At 54.4% G+C, this 9,729-nt stretch overlaps 1 protein-coding gene across 3 annotated transcripts; it reads left to right on the forward strand.

The window, feature by feature from the left end:
• Window positions 1-409: 409 nt before the first annotated feature.
• On the forward strand, window positions 410-7,362 carry Mcrip1 (MAPK regulated corepressor interacting protein 1). Of its 3 annotated transcripts, none has more exons than XM_004639481.2 (5): window positions 410-456; window positions 5,340-5,395; window positions 5,490-5,608; window positions 6,225-6,326; window positions 6,463-7,362. In XM_004639481.2, exons 2-5 carry the CDS (start codon window positions 5,388-5,390, stop codon window positions 6,525-6,527), a joined length of 294 nt encoding a protein of 97 aa, XP_004639538.1. In that variant the 5' UTR covers window positions 410-456; window positions 5,340-5,387; the 3' UTR covers window positions 6,528-7,362. The 3 variants fall into 3 exon arrangements, with proteins under 3 accessions (XP_004639538.1, XP_023554989.1, XP_023554990.1); XM_023699221.1 differs by lacking the exon at window positions 410-456 and adding an exon at window positions 587-691; XM_023699222.1 differs by lacking the exon at window positions 410-456 and adding an exon at window positions 872-895.
• The last annotated feature ends 2,367 nt before the right edge of the window (window positions 7,363-9,729 follow it).

The raw sequence follows: 9,729 nt of genomic DNA on the forward strand, positions 1-9,729 counted from the left end.
CTGTCCCATGTCCCCACCCTTCCCTACCCCTCCCTCCGTGTCCCCTGTCCCTCTAGTCATCAAGCCTTCCCATATCCCTAGTTCTCCCCTTTCCCATGTCTCTCCATGTACTCCCCCATGACTACCTCCCTTCTCCATGATCCTTGTCCCAGGTCTCCCTAAGTACCCCCCTCCCGCTGTGTTTCTCGTCCCCGAGTCCCCCTCTAACACCCCAGTGTTCCCCTCCCCAAGTCTCTTGGGCTCCATTATTCCCGTCTTAGACCTCCCCAAGTCTCCAATGCGCCCGTCTTACTCTCCCTCCCCGTCCTTCCATGACCCTAGCCCTCCACTCCCCAGCCCCACGGCTGGCCCCACCCCGCGTGGCCTGCGCGGTGGCCACGTGACGTCGTCTGCGCCCGCGTCACTTCCGGCGGCCGCACGGGAAGAGGCGGCGGCGTTGGCGGCCGGGCGGGCGAGGTAAGGCGGGCGCGGCGCCGGCAGCAGGCGAGGCGAAGCGAGGCGAGGCGAGGCGAAGCGTGGCGAGGCGAGGCGGGGCGGGGCAGGACTGGGCGGGGCGGGCGCGGGCCCGGAGGAACCATGGCCGTCCCGCCCTGCCCCGCCCTAGTGTCGCCTAGTCGTCGGGCCGGGCAAGTCCCGATCAAATTCAGAATGGTAGCCGCCGTGACGGGGCCCTTCCGCCAGGCGAACTGAGGTGGGCGGATGTCCCCTGACCCCGCGGCCCAGGGGATGTTGCGAGGATGTCTCCGGCTTCTTGGACCGCGCCGGCCCTTTTGAGTTTCCTTCCCCTTTCCTGCCGCCCTCCTTCCTGCTTTTCGGTGCCGCGGCACTGACCAGGCCAGTTGGAGAGAGTTACGAGACGCGACCGCAGGGACGCCGCGGAGCCCGCAGATGTCATGTCAGTGGTGATACGGACCATAACGCGCCTATACTCGTAGACTTACCAGAAACAGTGGTCTTCCCCCCTCGCCCTCCGCCCTGGACTGAGTGGACAGAGTTTTGGGCAGAGGGCAAGTTCAAGCAAAGGGCTCTGAGATACAAGTGCAGGCGCTGAGTGGACTTCGGGGCGCTCAGGGGTTGTTGAGGGCGTTTAGAGGTTGAGAGGTGGGGCAGAAGGGAAACAGGAGGCAGAGCTGGCAGGGGGAGTCAGGTTGCCTGGATCACCAGAGGTGGAGTGATGAAGAGGGCAACTAGCGATAGGCAGAGAAGAGAGAGCTTTAGGGGACCACCAGGTCTACGTGGTACCTGTCATAACAGTGTCTTTCGAGCACCTGCTTGGTTGCTAGACCACATTCTAGTGGTCTCATTGAAAAGGATACAAAACGTAGAAGTGAGATCTAGGGAACTTTCAATACCAGAATCTCTAGAGGAACACAGAATGTTCAGTCATATTCATTCTACTTGGAGACAAGACTTATCAACTATGTATGCAATGTTTCTGGGGTGGATGGAAGACTTTCTCGGAGACCTGAGAAGAGTTTGAGATGCATTCTACAACTATGCTGTTGTCCTTGGTCTCTCCCCAGGAAGTCACTGAAGCCCTTGAGTTCCACAGAGGAATTTTTAGTTTTATGTATTTGGTATGCAGCTTGGACTCACAGTAATTCTGCTTTCAGCCTCCCCAGCACTAGGATTACAGACATGTGCTACCACGCCTGAATTTGGTCACCAGCTCGGCATGCCTGGGATGGGGGATTGAACCCTGATCCCTGCGCTTGCCTAAGCAGGCACTTAGTCCACTGAGCTGTCTCACTGGCTTCACATAGGAATTTTTAAACAGGCTCACCTGATGAAGCCTTTGTCCTGTGTGGAATGAATGCCACATAGAGCGGAGCAACACAGATGTTACTGGGGAGGGGACATTTCAGGAAGCCTGGGGACCTGCCATGGAGTGTAGGGAGGAGTTAAAGCAGTGGTTAGGGTCTAGCTCAAAGTTAGTGTAGGTGCCTAGCATGTGTGAGGCCAGGGGTTTGACCCCTGACGTGGCAGAAGATAGAGTTGATGGAGGGAGACTCAGGGCAGCCTAAGTGAGTCTTACCTGACCGCTATGGCTCTGGAGATCTGGTGGGATAGGGCTGGGGTCACTTAGAGTCCACTTCTGCTGGATGGCATTACCCTTTTTTTTGTACCAGAAATCAAACTCAGGACTTAGTGCTTGCTAGGCAGGTGCTTATGCTGCTGAGCTGTATCCCCAGCCTCTTCATCTTTGGCTTTATCCTTTGAACAGAGCGTTTTCACAAGCTTCTTTCTAGTCAAGCCGTGGGCGCCTGAGAGATTGTGTGACAGTGACACCTGGAAGGTGTCGGTTGTGACCACCATGGTCTCTTCAGGCTGAGTCTCTCCCTCCTTAGGAGCTGGCTGGCCCTACATTCCAGTTTGCCCAGAGCTTTCCTGTCTTTTAGTAAGCAGCAGTGACCCCAGGGCCATTTATGATTGCCCTACCAGGGAGGAGGAGCCAGGGAATTTTTTTCTGAGTTGGGAGCTTCATGTGGCTCTGCTTTTATCTATGTTGGGAGCAAGAAGGCCTTGCACACATACTGGGGGCTATTTTGCCTCAGATGTGGATCCTGAGGCAGATGAATGGTTGACCATCCCAGGTTTATTCTGCTTCTATGGCTATGCAGTTACAGCAGTCAAGTCCTATTGAGCACAGTCAAGTCTGCCCGTCTCCTAGGGTGTCAGGTGGAAGGTGGTTCTATGGCAGAAATTACATTTAGGATTGGGAAGTATAGCAGCAAGTGACATCTGAGAAAACAGGAAACACACAAGGCCATGGGCTATCTGATGGCAGTAGAGGGGCTGGACAGTGACCCACTGGTGAGTGACATGGGGATAGCTATTAGGAAGATGGTGCTGATGTCTTCATGCTCACTCCCAAGCTAGGAAGGCTGGCACTGGGCAAGTGTGCATCTCGGTGGTAGTGGGTGCAGTGGATGCAAAGAAGGGTATGGTGGAGGAGCTTTGGAAGGAGGTCCCTGGACTAGGAGACTGCCCGTGAGGGCCATTTGGTCTGAAACACTATCATTGGGAGTTACACCTTATTTTGTGGTCCACCAAGAAAGAGAAAACATTGTCAGACTTTGACATGATAGTAATCACTAGGTGTGAGCCAATTGCAATATTTGGAGGATAAAAGTATCTTAGGATATGATATGTGAAGGATCATGCCCTATACTGAGAACATAATCATGTGCCTGAGAACATGAGGACATGAACTGTCTTGAGTGTGGAGTTAGAGGAGATTTCCTGTGAAATTTTTGCTTTCCTGGTGGGGGCTGCAGAGGGATGGAGTCTTATGGGAGCAGGTTGCTCTGTGGGTTCTTGAGACCCTGAATTAGGGTCTTGTCTCCAACTGTTCAGTGTGAACAGAGCCCCTCCCATTCACCCTGCTCTACCCTCTGGTCAGCCAGGACAAGACCACCACTCACCTACCCTGGGCTGCTGAGCAACAGGCTACACCCTCATGACTCCTTGCGGCTTGGCAGGGCCAATAGGTATCTCTGGCACTTCTGAGGGCCTAGTTCCTCTCCCAGCCTACTTCACCAGTGGTAGTTCTGAGTGAAGAACCATGCCAGCCTCTAGGGACATGCTGGCTTCTTCAACCCTGGCTGGTAAACATGCTCAGGTTTCCCTCTGCTTAGCCAGACACAAACTGCTGCCAGCTGGAGTGGTGCCAGAGGGGGACCCATGCATAGGGCATGGTATGTGAGAGCAGCTGAGGATGAACTGGAGGAGAAGTGCAAGAGGAGGCAGGATAGGGGCAGAAGCTACCCGAGGAGCAATCAGTCCTGGGCAGAAAAGGGTGAACTATGAGGGAGAAAAGGCTGCTCGGGCCCTAGGACATGAGGCAGGTGCTGGCCAGTCTGTCAGCTTCCAACCACTGACCTTGGAAACACATGTTCTTCCTGGGCTATAGAGCTTCTCTATCTTGTCCTGCTGTCATTGTCAGACCCAGGAGGGCTATTTCTGTGCCGTGGTATCCCTGGGCTGGGCTATCCCTGGGAAGGACAGAGAGATCCTGATCTCAGAAAGCATAGATTCTTGGATGAGTGAGCTGTGCACCTCTTTAGGCCGAGGAGCTGTGCACCTCTTTTAGGCCGAGATTCTTGGAATCTGTGTCCTTGGGGGATCTGGCTTTGCAGTTTTGTCTTCCTTGCCCTTGACTCTGGGCTTGTGTTCACCTGTGCTGTGTTTAAACATAGGATAACTGTGATGACAGAGTGGCCCTCCTAGCCTCTGGGAGAGCTGCAGACAATGCCCTCTGGGCTGTGTGGTGCTTCTGGGCCGTAGGGAATTTGTACTGAAAGGCCCTATTTCAGGCTCTGTGACCCTGGCACCCAGGATGAACCCCCTTTTGAGCAATACCAGGGTTGGGACCAGCTTCCTCACTCTAGGGCTACTATGTATCCTCAGCAGGGATGAGAGCCTGACCCTTAAATTAGACCCCTGCTCCAGGGCAGTGAAAATCCCCTGGGCTGAGACTGAGACTGTAAACAAGTGACACTCTGGGATCCTGGTCCCCGGGTCATGTGCCACCTCCCCTAGGGATACCCCTTCCCCCTGGCCTAGTTTGAGCCCATTTCTGGAGCACCCTGCCCCTAGCCTTAGGGGCCAGGCAGCTGGACTTATGGTAAGGGTTCTTCGGGCTCCTCCTCATAAGGAATCCTATCCCCATTTTATAGTCAAGAAGCCAAGGCTTAACAGAAACAACCAACCAGCCCTGCAGCAGCCAGTGTGGGCAGAACTGGGGACCCGGTTCTGCTTTCCTGTGAGAGGCTGCCACTAGCTAAAACAGAAATTGGTCATGGATGTAGGCCAAGCTTGTGACTCACTCCTCTGGATCCTGCCTGTGTCTGGCAGCTGGTGGCCTGTCCCTGTATGCTGACTCTCCTGTGTCTGTAGCCTGCCTGGGATCGCCAGGCAACCATGGGAGATCCGCTGTCAGGCAGCAAAACCACATAGTTTGGGACTGGGGAGGTAGCTCAGTGACATAAGCACCTGCCTGGCAAGCACAAGGTCCAGAGTTTGATCCCCAGTACCACCAAAAAAACCCCCAAACAAACAAACTAGAGTTGTCCCATATAATTTGTTGACTCTTAGAGGGAACCAGTGGATGTACCCCCCACTCCAGAGGGTGCTGACATTCCCTTTTTCTTTCTTTTCTTTTTTTTGAGACAGGGTCTCACTATATAATTCAGGCTAACCCTGAACTCACTATGTAGCCCAGGCTGGCCTCAGACTTGTGATTCTCTTGCCTCAGCCTCCCTGGGTGCTGGGATCAGGAGCATGTGCCTCCACACTCAACCAGGTGATACATCTCATTCCTGGGGTTTCCTTTTCAGAGGCTGAGGGGACCCAACAGTAGAGCACTAGGACCAGACATCTCAGCGATGACCAGGTGGGTCTTGGGCAGTTGGGAGGCTGCCTCTTGGGTGGGGGTGGGGCTGACTGCATATGGTCCAGTCCCATGCTCATGTGCCAGGCATCCCCAGTTCTCCTGTCTCCAGAGTTGTCTACAACGGCAAGAGGAACAGCAGCCCCCGGTCTCCCACCAACAGCAGTGAGATCTTCACACCAGCCCATGAGGAGAATGTACGCTTCATTTATGAAGGTCAGGAACTTCCTCAAGGGCTGGAGATATAGCTCAGTATTACAGAGCCTGCCTAGCAAGCCCAAGGTCCTAAGTCTGATTCCCGGCACCAAAAAGAGGAATTTCCTCAACCCTTTCCTATCTCTCCTGTCCCCAGCAAGGTGTGGACATCTGTCATGCCTACTCCTTTGGGTGACCAGGCAGTTTGGAATAACAGCCCATGAGGAGGGTGTGGGGAGTGCGCAGCATACCAGGAGAGGCAGTGTCTGCAGCCTGCTCTCAGCACTAGGGTGTTAGCTGGGGCATGAAGGCGGGTGGAGCTGAGGTGCACCCAGCGGTCGGCATGGAGGCTTTCATTGAAGTGGCCAGAGCAAGACCTAGTGGAGGAGATGGGAAATAAGCCAAGGTCTATGTGTTGTCTGCAGCTCTTGGAAACGCAGGATGGACTCAGGTGGTCTATGGCACAGAGGAGACAGGCCTGTGGAGGGGTGGGGGCAGGGAGGGCTGGGCACCAGAGGCACTTTTGGCTGGCAGAAGGAGCATTATAGAGGCAGGGGATGCTTCCAGAGGAGAGGAAAGAAGAGTCCTATCGCTCAGACTGTCCTGGACACTGACCCATTGCTTTCTGTGTCCACAGCCTGGCAGAGTGTGGAACGAGACCTTCGCAGCCAGCTGTCAGGTGGTGAGCGGGGCCTGGTGGAAGAGTACGTGGAGAAGGTTCCTAACCCCGGCCTGAAGAGTGAGTGGGAAAGGGGTGGGAAGGCCGCCTGCTTCCTGCGTAGTCTCCCATCCTGTCCCAAGATGTCTGAATCAAGGGCTCCTGGAAGTAGGAGCTGGAGGGGCTCTTGCCATAACTGACTGCATTGTTCCCACAGCCTTCAAGCCCATTGACCTGAGCGACCTGAAGCGCCGGAACACGCAGGACACCAAGAAGTCCTAGAGTGTCCAGTGCCCCTCCCCTGGCCTGAGGAAGATTGAGGTCACTGGATGTTGGTTTCCTTCTGTCCTGTGGGCCCTGCGCCTGGGAGTGGGGAGGGGTTCTGCAGGTTTGAGCAGCGCAAGCCTCAGGGCTGGCAGGATTGATGGCTGAGGCCTGCCCCTCCTCCCTGTGTCCCTCCTTTCCTGTCCCTGGAGGGGGACTTTGGCTCTGCCAGCCCCTGCCCTTCATCCTTGGCTGACTGCACCTTGGGTGCTGTCTGACTCTGCTGCCCCACACAGTTACTGGCCCCAGCCCCCTCTCTTGTCACCTGCCCTGCCCCCTATCTTGCTGTTCCTGCCAGCATTCTGTCTGGATCAGAAGAGGGATTTCTCTTTCCTAGCTGCTTGGACTGACTGGTTTGTCCTTGAGATGACCAGGAAGTAGGACAAGTGCAGCCCCACCTGCATCCAGCTTGGGTGCCCTGGTCCTTTGCTGCTCGTCTGGCTTGAAGACTTGGGAAGCTTTTCCCTTCTTCCTCACTGTCTAGCCTGCCCCTTCCCTGCCTCAGCTTCAGGATGGCATCAGCTCTCTGGGCCTGGGACAGTGCTGACATCCCAGAAGGGTCTCTAGCACCCAGGCCTGGTCTCCTGGTACCTGCAGCCTTGTGGCCACAACACTGCCCTTAGGCAGAGGCAGTGCAGCTGACCCTGAGGCGGTGGTGCGGCCAGGCCCATCTTGACTCTCTGGAGTATGCTGGGAGGGTACCAGGGTCTTTTTCTTCCTGTGCCCTCTGGAAGCCAAGTGTCTGTGGCTCTGGAGCCTGAGGGTCCATGAATAAAAGTGGGTGGCACTGGGATTGGCCTTGTGGCAGTCTGTCAGGCGCCTGTCCCACAGCCCACAGCATGTTGGAATTCCTAGGCATGATGCTGACTCTGAACCCAGAAATTCTGTTTGGACTCCTGAACCTGCAGTGTGGGATGGTGCCCTGGGGAGTGGGGAGTGAGGTGGGGGAAACAGAGCAGCTTAGGATAATCCCTGTCCTTGCACCCACTTTTTTTTGTCTGTGCAGTTCAGGCTGGCCTTGAGCTCACTTTGTAGCCCAGGCTGGTCTCAAATTCTCATTGATCTTCCTGCCTCTGCCTCCTGAGTACTAGGATTACAAGCATGTGCCACCCTACCTGGCTTGCACCCACTTTTTGTGACACAAACTATGCATCCTTGAGAGCATTGGCTCCTCCACTGTCCAATAGAGGTGGCTGCTGGGCTCCAGGAGGGACCCAGTTGTACTTGACCTTCAGATGTGGAAAGAGCCTTGGAAGGCTCCTGCTCCTGAGGCGAAGCCAAACTGGAATTTATTTCAGGAACACCCTTTCCCAGAAAAGTATTCTGGGGCTCGAGTGGCCCTGTAAGACTCCTGGGAGGTGTTAGGTAAGTGTCTACAGGGAGAGATACACAGGAAGGGGTATTGCCTGTGGTAAACAGCTGCTGCTTACTGCCAGTGGACACTTGCTGCACCCAGGTGCTGGGCCATCCCCTGGAAACATGGTCTCATCAGGCCCTGGAGATGTTTGAGGCCTTTGGAGAGGCTGTGAATCTCAGGCTGGGTTACCTAAGTTGTCTCCCATGATTTGTGGCCAGAAGGGGATGAGTGTAGGCCAGAGACCAGAACAGTAGGTCGGCATACAGCTCATCCAGGTTCCTTGCCAGCACCACATGCACTAGTGTGTTACTGCCCTGGGGTCAGCAGAGGTACCAAGTGAGACCAGCCAGCCCTCCTGAGTTCATCTGACCTGGAATAAGCTGCCTGGGGCTGAGGAGATGGCTCAGTTGAATAAACGCTTCCCTAGCAAGTGCAAGGGCCTGAGTTCAATCCCCGGCTCCGCAAGAAGGAATAAGCTGCCAAGTCTCGAGTCCCATTTCTGGGGGCTACTTGGTGCCAAGTGCTTGGCACTACTGTCTGTGCCTTGATGTACTTAGCTTCCCACAGTGAACCTAGCCTACTGGTCTTTGTAGCATAGCACTGGGCCTTGAAACCAGGTCCTTGTACTGGGCAAGTTCTTTTAAGTTTTATTTTGAGACAAGGCTGGCCTTGAATATACAATCTTTTCTCAGCATACTGAGTAACTGAGATAGCACTACACCAAATTTCAAACCAGCATTCTTTTTCTCATGCCAGGAATTGAACTCAAAACCATGTACCTGGCAGGCAGGCACTGTGCTGCTGAGCTATATTCCTGGCCTCTAAGCCACCATTCTTTAGATGGGAATCTAGGGGCTAGCCTGTCTCACTTTCCTAGTGCAGTAGGGTATGGGTTGTGGTCCAGAGCCCCCTTACTGGCATTACTGTTGGTGCCCAGGTAGTACTTGGGGGTAAGGACAGCTTACTATGGAAGGAGGTAGTCCATGAGACTTCGGTGTAAGTCTGGATTGTTATTTTGTTGTGCTCTGAAGTTCAGCCTCTGTCCGAGGGATGACCAACACCTCTAGCTACCTGGGCATATGTAGCTAGACCCTCCCTCACACTACAGGGCTCTTCCCTGGCACTCCCCACAAGAGTTCCTTGGCATGGAATCTGCTAGGACCCCCAGAGTGGGTATGAAGAGAAGTTGCTGCATCTTGCTTTCCTGCCCACAGTAGCCAGTACACTCGAATGGCCTGGTTCAGTGGTAATGGCTGCCCAGGCAGAGGGATGAGCAGGTGTGGGTGGGGAGGTAGGCTCAGGTCTGCTCACCTGATGCCCCAAAAGTTCATCCAGCAGGATGAGAGCTTTGTGTCCCAGGAGGAAGTCTGCATGCAGACCAAAGTGTACCTTTGGGTTGGAGTGGGGATGCCACCCCAATATTCGTGCAGACCTGACCACAGGCTAGCCATGGAAGGGTGTAGCGTGGCTCTGAGCCAGGCATGCTATCACTTCTTGTCTGTCAAAGGTGCCAGTGGCTCTCACAGGCTGGGAGAAGTCTGTTTCCTTATCCTGTGCTGTTTGCTCACAGAAAGCCACAGAAATTCATTGTCTTCATCAAATGTCAACAATTTCAGGGAGTGGGGTTCAATCACTGCTATATGTTCTGGGGTACACTGGGGCGCACTGAGAGGGTGAGACTGGGTGTGTTGGCGCATGCTTATAGTCCCAGCACTTGGGAGGCTGAAAACAGGATCACTATGAGTATGATCTGTGTAGAGAGACCCTGTACTAAATACATTATTATTATTATTATCATTATTA

The sequence above is a fragment of the Octodon degus genome, unplaced genomic scaffold, assembly GCF_000260255.1.
Source record: "Octodon degus isolate 3935 unplaced genomic scaffold, OctDeg1.0 scaffold00112, whole genome shotgun sequence".
NCBI classification, from domain to species: Eukaryota; Metazoa; Chordata; class Mammalia; order Rodentia; family Octodontidae; genus Octodon; species Octodon degus.